Raw genomic sequence first — 16,025 nt, forward strand, 5'->3', positions numbered from 1 at the left:
ATGTTTTAATATGTGTGCACAGTTAATCAATATAATATTTGCTTAAAAAAAAGGGAAAGAAAAAAAAGAGTGAAATACCTACTACAATTCTCTGTTGAAGTCCATTTTCTTTTCCTCTGTATTCCTGTTCAGATGCCAGAGTGCAGCCTTCCAAGCCTGAGTAGACGTTCTCAGGAAAGTTCTACTTAACAGAGATGTAGAGTCAATACACCAGTAGATAAAATGTGTCCACAATGACTCTCTGGCTCCACTGAGCTTTTTGCAGCGTATGGTGCTGACAGTGGTAATGCTACTTAGTAGATGCTGGGCGCACTAATTTTTCCAGTTCAAAGCAGCAAATAATTCACCCGTTTTATCTAAACTGTTCTTTAGGTCCTACTTTCTGCTGTGCTCCCTTCCCAACCCTCTAATCTAGTAGCCATAGAAAGAACATGGTCTGTTTCTTTTTTTTTTTTCCTGAGGGTCCCCTTTTTTACTCTATGTCTTGGAATTAGTGAAAATTTAATGATGTGTAGTGATGTGGAAGTCTTTAGTATTTTTTTAAGCACTTTATAACAATCTTTATCATTGATTTTGAAAGTAAGTATCTACTGTTACTGTCCTAGTTTTATTGAGAATCTAGTTGAATATAAAAACCACATTAACAAACTTCCAGCATGCCATGTGCTTTTATAGAAATGTTTTAGAAGAATATTTGTGTACATGGTTTTGTCTTCTTAAAGCTTACTTTGTTAATCTTGAAAATCTTCAGTATGTAATGTTCTTCAAAAATGAGATGAACAGCACCCACCTGAAAAAACTATTTGATACTAAGACTTTAATTAAAAAGAAGTGTCTGGAAACAGATATTAGCAGTTCTTTGTTTCTAAATAAAATGTAATAAAATGTATTTTAAACACCCAAGCAGAACAAAATGAGCTATCTTTAGAAGCTTTGAATTCATTAAATTTGAGTTGTGCATCTTTTTTCCTAGCTTATAAATGTTTTCTGTGTGTATTTGTGCAGGAAGAACCACTCCATGGATTTCGAGTGAGTGATTATTTAGAATACATGGAAAGCTTGGAGGCAATCTACAGACCTATGTTGCTGGAAGACATGAGGAACATAAGAGTGCAAAATGCATAGATGAAACAAATGGGCACTTCATTTTCCTGTTTTGGTTACATCCTTTAAAGGGATGCTGATTGATTGATATATCAGTTTCACCAAAAATAAGTCAGGCTATGTGAATATACATCCTGTAAAATAAATAAATGAGGGGTTTCAGAATATAGATTTTGCAAAAGGACTTAATCTACATTTAAGGACCTTAAGTTACACATTTTCCCCAAAAGAGTGTATACGCAGCCTCATTTTCAGTTAGCAGAAGGCAGCTTCAAAACCCACCTGTAGGATGCTGAAGTGTCTTCCTTAAAAAGTCCTGGGCCTGTTCCCAACTTTCTGCATTGTCACCTCCTTGTAGCATGGTCCTAAAGCCTTCATATTTTGCTAAGGTCTGACAAAGTGATTTTTCTGAGAAACAATGCTAGTATGTATTCACATGCATGAAAAGTCAACAAATGAAAAACAAATTCCATGTAGACAGCTGTTCTGACTTTGTGGGCAAGGTTGAGAAAATGGAGTGCTCAAATACATGCAATAAAAAAAGACTGATATTCCTGTCTTTTTAAAAAATAAAGTCATAGAATCTGTGATTCTAAAAAATAAATAATTTTACATCATAAAACATTTATCTGAAACATACACACTTTGGCTGCATAAGTAAATGAGAAGTCCTGAGGAGCTTGCTTTTCATACCTCTGGAAAATGATAACTTTTAAATATTCTGGTTTCATTCAGACAGGAAAACTATTAAGAAGCTTCATTTATGCTTGCCTTTCATTATAAATGAAAAGCAAGAATTAAGGCTGTTTGTTAGGTATTTTCTAACACCAGTGCAGTGTAGGTAAAATTTCAACATTACTGAAGTTGACTGATTGACATTCCCAATTTCAAAAGAAACATGGTTTTTTTGGGGACTGTTGCACCCCATTCACTGTAAGGATAGGTTTCTGATAATGATCAGTGGGCAGGTGAGGAAACACTCTACTAGCAGCTTTATTTTCCATATTATATCAGTAATTGTTAAATATTAAGAATTCAGTATGTATTTGTGCACCAATTAATAGTTCTTTTTTGAATCCAAATTTCAAAGCACTGGGCATGATGTTGAGTCAGTAATACTCGGATGACAATATATTCTTTGAAAAAAACCCAAAACAAAATGAAACCCAAAACAAAACAAAAAAATGTTTCAAAAACTCAGACTTAGGTGAAAGTTGACTTACTGGAAGAAAGAAATGGCTTTAGTGGAGATTTTGCTTAGAAGGCTTCATCTGTAGACACCCTCCCCTCCCCCCTCACCATGCACTAATAATAGTGCATTGTTTCAAACTGTGTTCTTTGGAAAAAAAGGAAAACCTCAGATTTAACCCAGCTGCCCTCTCACCTTGCCCAGCCTTCAACAAGACTTACCCAGCACCTGTATTTACTATGTCTTCCCACAAAACTTTCATTTAAGGTTTTAAGATCCTGTGTTGGAACATAGTATCACTCACTAATGGCACGTTCAGTGATGGCATCTAAACAGACTTCGCAGAAAACAGCAAATACCTGATTACTTTGAGAGTATAAGAGATTCTCTGGTGTCATCAGTATAAAGTTTCTAAACCGCTTCTTGAAAACAAGATTATTTTTGGACAACAGACCTGTTCTCATCCTGAAATACTCTTTTTCCCTAAGTAAATTTGCATCAATAATTCTGAAGGTTCTTTAAACTCATGCTTCATCCTTTAACCACCCAGAGCCTCAGGTGGATGCCAAATACATCTTTTTATAAGGAGATCTATTCTTAGGATTTCAGTTTTGTTTCAGCCAAAATAATAGTTGCACTACTTCAGTTTAAAGTGATACGCCCTATCCCTGCAATTACATTCAAAGAGATTTTTGGTCTTGGTAATTATTTTGCATAGAAGTTTGGTAAATTGCCCTATACCTTGCAATATCAGACCCTTGGTACTTTGATGTTTCCAGTGACATTGATGCTTTATCAAATGAAAAAAGATCTAGCTTCTTTAGCAAAAACTTGCTGTGTTCTCACAAGAAGTCTTTACGCTGTGGGGTGGTAAGGAGCCGGCGTAATTGGTCAAATCCCTGCTGTAGCTAATTTCATAACTAAGCATTATAAATTCCCCAAATGCATCCAAGTTATCTAGGCAACATTACCACATGATATTACATAGTGAAAGTTAAGTAGTTCTTTATTTGATTAAAGAAGTAGAGAAAATATTATGCTTTCTGAACAGCTGCAGTAGCACTTGCTTTACAGAATGTCTGGAATTTCAAAGTATTTTGATGACAATTTGTCATACAATAAATGTTTTAGGAGTCCCAACAAAACCCACATGTGTTGAATGTAAACTTATCCAATATTATTGCCACATCCCTGGGAGACAAACTAAACATTACTGTAAATTTCTTGAAAAACAACTTCACTAGCTAAAATGAATGTGTGAGCACATACACAAATTCAAATTATAAAATACATTAGAACCTGCAGTGAATTTCTGTAATTATATGTAACCAACCTAAGAGTGAACACTGACAAAGGCTTTGCCACTAATTTATGTTTTCCTGACTGCATTCATAGATTTAGCTTTTTTCCTGTCTATAAAAAAATAAAAGTCTTAAATATTTTTTGACTTCTGTGAACTGTGTTGGCTCTCTTACATTAATAAAAGAGGCTGGCAAGTATGAGGAAAAGATTACAACTGATGGAACCAAGTGTTTGCCTGACACCAGGGTAAAGAATGTTAAGACTCCCATAAAATTCGGGTTGTTTTTTTTTTTTAACCTTCATAGCACTCTCTGTTTTTAAAATAACTTTTTTGGCATCTATCTCAACCAAATTACAAACATCCAGATGTGAATAATATTAGAGAACTAATATATATGTCTCTCTGGAAATTCTCTACATTTTTAAAGATACCATAGTTCATTAAGGTGCCATTTAGGAACTCATCAGTTCCTTTGTATCAATCAGCAGCAGATATTTGTCAGGAAAATCAGCTCTTGTGCTAGGTATTTGGGTCTCGCCATCTAAATAGGTGCCACTTTCTATTCATCATCCCCCGAGAGAGAGGCACTGCAGAGCTGACTGTAGTATTAACGACTTACCAATACTGCACCAAATCAATGCAAAGAGGTACAGCACACAATAATCAGGAAGATGAGTCAAATACAAATATAAAGCAAACAGCTTAAGTACCATATGCTGCTATTGACAAAAGCACATTTTGCCTTGCCTCCAGCAATTCCATCAGCTGCAGTTTCCCCGTCTGCAAAACAGCTATATTTTCATACAATCCATGTAGGTACTGAGATGATTAATTGGAGAGTATTTGTAAAACATTCAGTGCATGAAAATTCTATGTAAATGCTAAATCTTAATACCAGATAATATGAAATTCCATTGTGCCCTACAACAGAAGCAGGGTACTGGCACATGTTACAAGTATACTGAAGCAGCTTGAAGTGGTGGTGGTCAGGGAAAGCAATGGCATCTTGTGGATCCATATCATATCCATATCCATCAATGTGGATCCATAACAGTCTGAAAACAAATTACCATTTTAGCAACAGGCATCTGAAGACATGCTCACATCCTCTATTACCTCTGGTTTGAAGCCTTCCTCATCCAGCTTTTTGGGCTTATATATAGCTTCTCCACTCCACTCCCTCTTTTCTTTCAGGAAACTAAAGTCTACTGAGATGTAGATATTTTCTGTCTCTAAATCTTTATGTGTTTTTCTGGTTGCCTCTTCCAGATTCTTTTTCCCTGCTTTCCATGATTTTATTTACCTCTCTCAGGCTTCTTCTCTCTTATTTTCAGATGTTTCATTGTTTACAATCCCCAGTGAGGGTCCCAGCCCTAATGGTTAATAAGTGTTCCCTCGCTCGTCTCTAAAATTTGTAACTAAATATGATTTAAAATAGACATAGCATTTAAAAACAAAACCCCAAACAAACCAAGCCCAAACAAATAAAACAAGGCAACACAAACACTAAAAATCCCAACTTGGAAAGACTGAGAAATTAGGTGTTTCTTTGCAAGCAGAATACATAAAGATTTTCTTTTTTCTTTGGACAGATTGAGTAACTCTAACATATTAACTTAACCATCACATGTAGTCTAAATTCCTCAATTCGTGACAAACCAGACATGACCCCCCAAGTAAGCCATCAACAGTCTTGACCCAGTCTTCCACTGGGCAGAGGTAAGCACTGCTGACTCTGCCTGTCGCGTCCACCTAACCGTCATCCGGGATGCCACTCTGAACAGATATTTTCCTTAAAAGACATGCAGTTTCCAGCAGCCTCTGCAATATGACTCAGCCCTTTGGGATAAAATCAGTAACCTACAAATATATTTTTCATCTGTTCATGTCTGCCATGTTGCCTTTTGCCAAGTTATTTTATTTCTGAAAACTTTGAGTACTTATCTAATTAAATTAATACTGCTTACTTGCTTTTGTAGAAATGACAGTTCTGCAGGTGGAAACACTTTCCCATGTGTTCATGCAGTGTTCATGCAGCAAGAGAAATCCTGGCAGTGGAAGCAACTAGAAAGTTAAAAAAAAAAAAAAATAAATAATGGTTTAGATCTGGTAGGAAAAAAAAAATAGAACAGTTAAATAGTTACATTCTAGACTCCTTTTTCCACTGTTTTAAGATGTCCAGCTCAATCAGTGGGTCTCTCGGCTTCTCTAAACCATTTTGTGTTGTCTTAAATAGTTTCTAGCTAATCCGTAGCAATATTCCATAGATTACAAAAGGAACTAAGTTTGAGTAACAGTAAAAGATCCCAGTAAATAGGCTGAATCTCAGTATAATGTGTTTTGAGTAATAGGGGCCAAACATCATGTTTACAGCATGAAGGACTTACTTTGCTATGAAAGGGCAGTGACAAAGACCAGTCAGTTTGCTGTCTGAAAGAATCCTGTACTATCACAATAGAGAAATTTATGAGTTGTGGCTAACAAAGAAATCCTAATTTATAAAAGAGACTATTTTCCTCTATTTGTAACATCAGGGACTGTTTAAAGAAATACCATCTTATTCTATTCCCACACTTCAAGAAGCATGTGTAAAAATCAGAATGCTGTAAAAAAAGCCACAGTAAGTGTCATACTAAATAACTCATACACTTAGGGACCTATGAGACATAGTCTATTCAGGCCATTCACTAGAAGACTCTTAGGTTAGGTTTTTGGAAGATTATTTGCTCACTGTCTGTGATTGCCTGCATGGGGAAGAGATTTCTGGTAACATCTTTTTAACCTAGCCAAACGTCTTCCCCTCTACCCTACCCCAAAACCAAGAAAAACGCATTGCCGTCAAGAATCTGTGAGATCTAGCAGTGAGGAGCTGTGGAAACAGACTGGAAGAGGTTGTCATTTTACAATGAAGATAACCATCCAGTAGAACAAAGTTACTTTTGAGATAATAAATCATCAGTCCTGATCTGTTTTGTTGAGATGTTGTGCTGAACACATGCAATTCTAAAATACATAATTTATTTGAAGTTCCACAGACCAAGTTATAGTGAAGTAACTTATACGTGACCTTTCTCTCCCTAAAATACATATAAAAAAATAATAAAAATCAGTATCAATAGTTTGTGATATCTTCCAGTTTTTTGATGCATTTTAGGCAAATCATAACAAAACCAAAATCAATACAAGGAATTGTATTGCAAAAATATATAGAATTCAAGAATAGATAGTAGTGACAGCATACATTTTCCCTTTCAAATTACATGTCTATAGATAACATTGGACTAGAAGTGAAGTTTTGAGCAGATAGAAAATCTAACTTGTTTGAAACATAACATTATATTTGTGTCAGAAGGAGTAACTAGCATTTATTTCCTCTAAGGAAGGCATTTGAAGAGCTGCAATGTTGTTTGTACTGTTTCTCAAATCACTGGAGTATATTCACGACACCTCTTCTGGCGCTGTTTATTTACTGATCACACATAAGTGGACAGATGTATGGCTCTTCAAAGCTAGATTATTCAACTTAATTTCCCATAATTTAAAATACTATTTCCAGGTATTTTCAGACCATGTCTTTCATTTTTCATTTTATTTTTGTTCAAAATCTAAGCTAAAGCAGAACAAATATTTTAATTTCAGATCATGAATGAGGTATTAGTTTTGTTACTTCATCTAACAAGAACTGGTTCAAAAAGTTTTGCATAATCAGCAGAGGATAAGGGAAAAAAATGCTTTCCCTGTTCCTCTGATACCAAACCACCAGTAAATTAAAAAAGCCCCACAGCTCCAGAGCATAATGCTTTTTGATTCTGTTTCATCACACACAAAGAAATGGTCTTAAAGCTGAACATACAAATGCAGTGGTGCATAGGGAGGTAACAACATGGTCTGAAAAATTAGTTTAGATGGGGTTAAATCGAGAACTGACACTTGACTAATATTTCATCAGGTCGGTTTCCTGCTCAGAAATGGAATGAGACAAGGGGAATACATGAAATTCACTTAGAATGATGAATGGGGAAAGCAGGCTTTTTTTTTTTTTTCTTTTTCTGTTTGGTATACTTAATTTTTGTGGTAGATTTTTAAAGAAACAAACATAACAAAAATTAAAACTCCAGGTGAAATTAACCAAGGGAACTCCAAGGGAAAGAAATCAATATTTGCTCTCTCAAAAGATTTCATCTGCTCTTGGCATTTCCTCTAACTCAAAGCCTGCCATGGTATCAACATTCACCCATGATATGGGAATTAGCTGCTTTTAAAAAGGACTTACCTTTGAGAATGTTTCTTTAAATTAATACAGACATTCATAAGCCAACACAACAATCCATTTACAATGCAGCATTCCTTTGCACCATGGCTGCAGATAAGGTCACTGCTGAAAGAAGGCAATAGTTCTAACAAAACCAGGAGGCTGAGGGTCTCACCATTTTGATAAAATGAACATACATTCAAAGGGGAAGTAGCCTAATAACAGAATGGATTTGTCAGGTTTTCTCTACAGTAGAAGATGAAATTTCAAACAAAGCATAAAAGAGATGCCCATTCTGTCATATTTGCATTCATCTATTTGAATTTCCCTCTCCTCCAAATTTACGAATGTGTAAATATGGTACATTTCCTGGAGTTATCAAGACTACCTCTTGTGGCACAATTTTCACTTAGAAGGCAAATTACAGGTATTTTTTTCAGATCAATCTTTTCTCGTTTTTTCTTATGCACTGTTGTGAACAATGCTGTATACTGTCACAATTTGTGTCATGGACCTTCTAGGTAAAGCTTTCAGGTCCAACAGAAATTATTCCCCATTTCAATTCAGGATGGTGTTTCATTACAATCTTATTTTTCTCCAGCTCTAAATCAAGAAAGAAAAGCCTGCTGCTAGAAAATAGGAAACCAAAGTTTGGAACAAATACAGTTTTGGCAAGGAATTCCTTCTGAGGGAAATTATAGACCCGTGAAGCCAGCTAGACCATCTGTCTAAATCACTTTGGAGTCATTCAGATACTCACAGGAAATTCATTTTGCACAGATCTTGGGGGAGAGGGGGAACCATGGCCTCTAGATACCTCAACCCTTTCAGACTTGCATGAAAATTAAATTTAATGAATTTTCGGCCAAATCACATGGAGCCAAACAGCTTTCTTCCTTAGAGAAACTAATTTTGTATCCTGAATAACTGCCTTCATCTTTCAACATGCAGTAGACTTGAATTTTCCAAAATTTCCTGAGCTGCAGGATAGGAAAATCTCAGTCTAACTCGTAGCAACCACTGTTCCGGATTTATTCTGCAATGCTGCTACAGACTACCACTATGGCAGTTCTTAATGCCAACTGCTTTTTGTCTGTGAGGTTGGAGTTTCAAACAGCTACTGAGAGCATCATGCAATCCTAACATGCTATGCTGAGGAAAACAGTATGATCTTTGAACCACAAGCTACTAGCTCATTCTCTATTGAGAATAATAATGGAATTGTTCACTACAACAAAATTTCGACATCAGATTTCATCAAATATGCATTTCTTTACAGAGGGAAACCCTCTTAAATGTCTCCCACACAAATAGCATGCCCTACTGGCTGTAATCCCTGCTCCTATGTTAAATATTGCCACCTCTTGTACCACTCTGATTCTTATCAGATCCTTCCACTAGCTGGTTTATATCATTAAAACAGTAGAAGGACATTTTATTTTGTGGGAGCTGTTTTCTAGATGCTTGGCTGGGGAGTGGGAGCCCCATCAGGGTTGTGAGCTGAACCCGTAACATGAGTAATAGTGCACGCATGAAAAAAACTCTCCTTCACACGTCATGCACAGTTAAACTGCTATTTGTTACAGTAGAGAACATGAAACTGTCAGAACTCCAACGTAAGAGTAGTTTGGTTACCCTCCTCACCCTCCCCCTGAATGTATTCCTACTATAAATTCCAACTATTGAAGGAGGAGTGTGAAAGATTCAAAGAAATACATTAACATACTTCATGACATACCGTAGTCTGGATTGTAAGCAGACAGCTTGACTTGACTTTACAGAGCAGTATAGCCCTCTAGGGCTATATCCCGTGGAAGCTTACTAAGCAGGCTCTTGAAGAGGCCAAAGTCTGCTCTCCTGAAGTCCATGGCAGTGAGCTTGCTGCACGCTCTTCTCACTCTCCTGAGGACCTCAAATTCGGCCATCTCATGGTCGCTGCAACCAAAGCTGCCCTGGAGCACCACATTCTCAACGAGCCCTTCCCTGTTTGTGAGCACAAGGTCAAGCATGGCACCTCTCCTTGTCAGCTCCTCTATTACTTGCAGAAGGAAGTTGTCTTCCACACAACTGAGGAACCTCCTGGATTGCCTGTGCTGGGCCATACCATCCCTCCGACAGATATCAGGGTGGTGGAAGTCCCTCAAGAGGACAAGGGCCTGCAAGCATGAGACTGCTCCTATCTGTCTGTAGAGTGCTTCATCCAGAGTCCTCTTATCAAGTGGTCTGTAACAGATCCCCACAGTAATGTCGTGTCCCCCATAGCTGTTCTATATTAAGACACATCATTACCTTTAACAAAGAACAGGGATTTTTGGAGAAATCTCTTGCTTTTATTAATTCCTGAGCAACTGATCTGATAAATTCGTAGGCTTTCTTCTGACAGAGTTGAATGTTAGGTAAAGTTTCTAGCCAGGTATCAGTATGGAGAGTGAGAGCTCATCAAATTCACCAGAGGTTTCAGCAAGCATACTGTGGTCATTTGTGAGGTGACTGTGCAGTTTGATGGATTGCAATTATTATCAGTTAAATGTTCAATTCTTTCCACAAAGTAATCAGCCAACAAAGATTAGCTCATTATGCAAATTCAGACAGTGAACACTGTGTGCACAGTGGTGTAGCAAAGATGCTGCAGTGGCAACAAGCTACTTAAGGTACAGAGAGAAACCAGAATTTAAAATAGTAAATGCAATAATAAAAAACAATTAGAGAGAGTGTAAACATTAGGTCTGAGACTAAGAAATTAGAAAAGAAATAACTATCAAATTAGCATGCCAGCATGGAGTTGGAAAACAAGGCCCTTCATAAAATAATCAGAGCACAACAGAGACCATCTGAATTTAAAATTGCAGTTCCAATGGATGTGAAAGTATCAGCCACTTGCAACAAAAATCAGCCCCAACGAGCATATGAAATCAACAGAGCTCTCACCCAACTGTAGAATGGTATCTGTGCAATGCTGCCAATTTCTTGACAGAACCATTTTACTAGAACTGCCAGTGTATTGGCCTCAGGCAGCTCTTTTGAAACATCTTACAGTGAAGAGTTTTCCATAAACCCATGGCAGCTATTTTAAAAACCCAGCTTGCCTTAGCTGGGATCAATCTTTTCTACCCTCCTGACCCATCTGAAGTGCTGGCAACCTCATTGAGAGTGAACAAGAAAGTACTTACCTTGTAAGACTAGACAAGTTGGCTGTTAGCTGACAATGCACAGCCCAGTCCAGGTTGGGAAGTCTTTCAAAGACATGAATGCACATACGCCCATGCTATGTCCATACAACTTCCAGGCAAGAGGGATCAGCTTTGAGTTAGCACATATTTGTACATCTCCATGGCAGCCTAACCAGTTCCAACCTCCCTGAGAAACTGCAAGCTCCAAACACTTCTTATTATATGGAAGTGCTAAAACAGTTGCAGGCTTTTGAATCAAAAAGCAATTAAAAATATCACGTGGAAGCCACAGGTCTACACATTTGTTTAGGCAAAGGTAGTCCAACAGCACTACAACAGATAGCAAATCCTGGAAACTAGCTTCAAGAAACGTACTTGTTTCAAAGTTTGGGTCACTTAATACTTGGCATCTAATTCTTTGTATAGACATTCAAATTGCCGTATATTTTTCACATCTTTAGAAGGATCTAAGGCTTTAAAACTGGTGTTTCAAGTAAGTGTTCCACTGCCAATTATGGATGTGCATCCTAAGAAATTGCTCAGTTTCTTTAAAATACTTTGATCACTCAGTCTCAGATATACGTCTCTCATACATTAACATCCAAATAGTTCACTGCTTTTCAACATGTTCTTTTTCAGGCTTTATCTGCAAGCCACCAATAATCTATTCAACTGCTTTTTGCAAAGCAGAAATCAGTAATGGATTTTAATTAGCCACATATAGTAGAAAGCATTCATTCAGGAGACTGCTTCTTTCTGACTATTTTCAAATTGTGACTGTCCCCATCTCCTGCTCTGCTTTGCTGTGACTCTGCAAGAGCGATTTATTTTTTTGTGAATAGGGAACACCGAAAGAAAATGTGTTCTGAAATGCAGCAGTGCAAGACTCCACCTGATCTAGAGATGAAAGGTACAAAAGCTTTTAAGCAGCATAGGCCATTCATCAAAAAGAAGGATTTCAGACTAGAAAAAAAAAGATAAATTAATCCCTTTTACCCACAAAAAAGTAAGGATTAAGCCCATGCCCAATTTGATAAGAGAACATTTTTCTTGCTGTCTGTCAGACCGAAAGCAAAACACCACTCTTAGAACCTGCTATAGATAAGATGTTTGCAAAAGAGAAATTACAGAGGAATTAATAACAAATTATCCTGGTTTCTCAAATTTCCCAGTAAGCAACAAAAGCTAATTGGAGAGGGGAGAAGTAAAATAAAACAAACAAATAAGTAAGCCCTCAAACCACCAAGATTAATAAAAATGGGGATAGGGAATCTTTCTCTCTTCTGCATCTCAGTCTAACGCCAATAGGAGAAAGGGATTTATACTTTGTGATGACATTATAAGACAGGCCATTTTTCACAATACCAAGAGAACTGGGACCCAATTACCTATAAATCTGTTGATTAATCTACTTTTGTGACTATAAAAATCACTGCTGATCTCTGATGTAACCCTGTAGATAATTCAGTCTCTGGGATTTCAGATAGGGAGACCTCCAAACCTAATCCAAACGTTTTAGATTTACTAAAACTCTGAAATTTACACCTGGCTCTTCTGTAATTCCTAAATCTGTGCTATGTAATACCTAACTCTTGGGTGTAATATCAGCTTTCCTGCCTGTGCACTGAAGATGTCAGTAAAAGAAATTTATACCAGCTACTACCACTACATGTGTAACATTTCAAAGGAAACTCTAAGGACCTATTTTTTCACAACCCAAGACCACTGATAACACTCTTCCTGTGTTTACTATGATTACTTTTTTGACTTTACCTCTTTCTCCATACTGCTTGTGCACATGACACTGATCCTCATTTGTGTTGCTTCCATTTCCCTCAAACTCAGTTTGCCTGTAGCACCTGTAATATATGAATATCTGAATACCTGCAATTTAAAGCTATAGAGATTAAGTCATTACAGGCCAGAGTTCTCTGACATAAGCTTTATAACTGATCACCCACCTAGAATTATATTAGTCCTTAGATAAACACTCATTTGTGTAGCATTTCTACTCATTCTTTTTCTGCTTTATCTCCAGAAGTCAGGCAAGAGTGCTCAGAGCTGCAGGCTGCATGAGCCCCCAGTTTGTAAGGGGCTCCGTGATGCCATATGCTGCTTCCAACACGGGTTCAACCCTGCTTTGTTTCCAGCGCATTATTTGAAACATAGAGGTCCTTAGGTTTTTTATACAATGCCTTTCTGAACCTTTGCCAAAACTAAACTCAGCATTTTGCATTCAAAGCTTGCATTTTAAAAATTAAAAGCAGCAAGGAAGGCACTCCTTCAGTCTGCCGTGGAAACCACACCAAGAACAAAGCTATGATATCCATATAAATGAGTACTAGTTTCTTTCTCCCTGCATTATCCTCCCCTCTTCTGCAGCATATGCTAAAAGTTCTTGTTTTGTTCTTTCCAGCATCCCTTTCAGCAGCCCAGGTGCTGGTGGAGGGCTGCAGGGCATCTTCTGTGAGAGTGGTCAGGGCTGTCCTGTGCTGGACACTGGGCCCAGCCAGCTCCAACACACCTACCACAGGACACAGCTGAGCCCCTCAGCTAAAGCATGTTTAAGGAAGGGGAAAACACTGCCCAGCTGTACAGAGTGAGAGGAAACTCATCACTCATGGCACAAGGAAGAAAAGGAGTCAGAAATGAAAGAGTGAAGTTGAGGAAGGGAAAAAGTTGGCCAAGGGAAAGGTGTTTTAGTTTTGTCTTTGATTCTCACCATCCTATTCTATTTTTAACTGGCAATAAATGAAATTAATTTTCCGCAAGTCCAGTCTGTTTTGCCCATGACAGTAACTGGCTGGGTGGGGGGCTGGCCACGTTCAACCCACCACAATGTGGTGTTTGCTCTGATATTATCAATCACCTTTTCCCCATGCTTTAGGAGGAAATCAAATACTTTGGTTTTAATTGTGACAGTTGCTTTGTTTTATCTCCACCCAGCAAAATGAACAACTATTTCTGGTATTTTCCACATTTTTATAATACTGGAGTAAATGATACAATTGTTTTTTAAAAACTGATAATGTTTACCTCATTCCTATTCTTTCAAATAGTTACTTTTCTGACATACTGAGGAAGTGATACTATTTCCACCATTTTTGCAACATCATCAATGGGCAAACTATGGCCACATTCAACTTAACAACAATCTAACAACTCTGCTCTGGAAAACCTCATTTATTCTATCCCACTTAAAAGGGTATCTAGACACTATATATATATTGACTATAACTCATTACATAGGTGGAGGTGTCTTTATATTGTTTTTATAAGTCAGGAAAACAAATCGCTGGGTTCACTGTTACCATACTTCAGAAACCAACATGCAGACTTATCAGTCTGATACCCTCTGCTGTACTAATACAAACACAAATATCATCTTATCTCTAAATAAAACTCCGTCCGGGTATTCAGTTAGGGTTTCACTGATTATGCTTTGAAAATTAGTTTGGTTATATGCCTTTGAGGACAGGGTGTTAAATCTGAATGCAAAAGGACTTTGGGAAGGGCTTTGGGGTTCAAAATTTCAGTCTATATATGCTGCCGCAGACATTTTTTTTCTCTCTAGGTTTGGAAATAATGCTTTCTTAAATTCTTACCTGACCAGGAGGACTGTCTTCTGTGGGAGGTGACCCCTTCCTGGAAGAGGTAAGAGTGTGAGAAATCCTTCCCCCTCAGCAGGAAGGAGCAGCAGAAACAAAGTGTGATGAACTGACAACAACCCCCATTCCACATCCCCCTCCTGCTGGGAGGAGGAGGTAGAGAAAATCAGAAGTCAAGCCCAAGAGTAAGGAAGGGGTGAGGGGAAGGTGTTTTAAGATTGGTTTAATTTCTCATTACCCTACTCTGATTTGATTGGTAATAAATTAAAGCTGTTTTCTAAGTTGAGTCTGTTTTGCCCATGGTGGTAATTGATGAGTGATCTCTCCCTGTTGTTATCTCAACCCATGAGCCTTTTATTATATTCTCTCTCCCCTGTCCAGCTGAAGAGGGGCGTGACAGAGCAGCTTTGGTGGGTACCTGGTGTCCAGCAAGGGCTAACCCACCACACTGGTCTGGAAATACACAAGTATCTTACAAATGATATCTTACTGGATACCAGCTGTTTTGTTTTAAAGGTATCTTCCTGGTACAAACTCTTCTGTCTTAAGCAAAGCAATACTGGATACTCCACAGCAGACCTTATTGCTGTCTGCAAACACAGCCCCAGGGGAGTCATTACCACCACCCACTGCCATAGCCCAGTGATTACAGTTTAGGAGGATTCTTTCCATGTTGATGCATCATGCCAGACATCGAAATAACACTGAATAGCAGCAAATTGAGCTATATACCAGCATGGGGGGACTTTAATGAGAACAGAAGCTCCTTTGTGTTAACGATATTCCTAGCAATTTTTTATCTTTTCCCATGGATATTGGAGCAGTGGAAAAGCTTTCCCAGTTATATTCTTGAATAGAAATGAATAGGCTCTTCTGTTAGACTCCAGAAGGAGCTTATCATCACCCATTAAACGTTATACTTTCTTCCTCTTTAGAAAAAGAATACTCAGAAGTAGGTTTCATTTTCTCCCTTTTTTTCTTCTGCTTTCCCTTCTGCACTGTCCCCATGCAAAAAGCAAATGAGGAGAATATGGCTCCTCTGCAGCTACCCAAGCTCACTACCCTTCCACCACAGCTGCGGCTGGAAGTTACAGGCAAGTGAAGAGGCACCAGTGAATGCTGAGTTATATCAGCCAGCCAGCCTGCCATGCTTCCTGTATCTACTGCCAGAACTGAACTAGTGTTCTTTTAGTGTTCATTCAGAGTCCACACTGTCCTCTACTCTGTCAGGGTAGTTTTCCCATCAAATTCAACAGCATTGCTAATCCACTGTTTGGATTTCTGCCTTTATTGTTATATACAAGGTAAGATTTAGTGGCATATCATTCACATGTCCAGCAGAAAGAATAAAGTGGAAAGAATAAAGATGCTTTGGGTTTCTCTTTTTCCAACTCTTTTG

General features: G+C 37.9%; 1 protein-coding gene and 1 long non-coding RNA gene across 6 annotated transcripts in view; one reads left to right on the forward strand and one right to left on the reverse strand.

Moving 5' to 3' along the window:
• The window catches only part of TBC1D32 (TBC1 domain family member 32), an 84,167-nt gene extending 80,427 nt beyond the window's left edge, over positions 1 to 3,740 (forward strand). For all 4 annotated transcript variants that reach the window (XM_065680980.1, XM_065680983.1, XM_065680982.1 and 1 more), the window contains exon 34: positions 1,006 to 3,740. In XM_065680980.1, coding sequence (XP_065537052.1) covers positions 1,006 to 1,125 — 120 coding nt within the window. In that variant the 3' untranslated portion in view covers positions 1,126 to 3,740. The remainder of the gene's footprint in view (positions 1 to 1,005) is intronic.
• On the reverse strand, positions 3,282 to 14,824 carry LOC136015258 (uncharacterized). 2 transcript variants are annotated; one of them, XR_010613129.1, is made up of 4 exons: positions 14,624 to 14,824; positions 12,792 to 12,877; positions 5,564 to 5,660; positions 3,282 to 4,651 (listed from the first exon to the last, which is right to left on the reverse strand). It is a non-coding gene; the product is annotated as an uncharacterized LOC136015258 (long non-coding RNA). The 2 variants fall into 2 exon arrangements; XR_010613130.1 differs by lacking the exon at positions 12,792 to 12,877 and having other exon boundaries at positions 14,624 to 14,823.
• Positions 14,825 to 16,025: the final 1,201 nt, after the last annotated feature.

The sequence above is a fragment of the Lathamus discolor genome, chromosome 5 (assembly GCF_037157495.1).
Source record: "Lathamus discolor isolate bLatDis1 chromosome 5, bLatDis1.hap1, whole genome shotgun sequence".
Taxonomy (NCBI): Eukaryota; Metazoa; Chordata; class Aves; order Psittaciformes; family Psittacidae; genus Lathamus; species Lathamus discolor.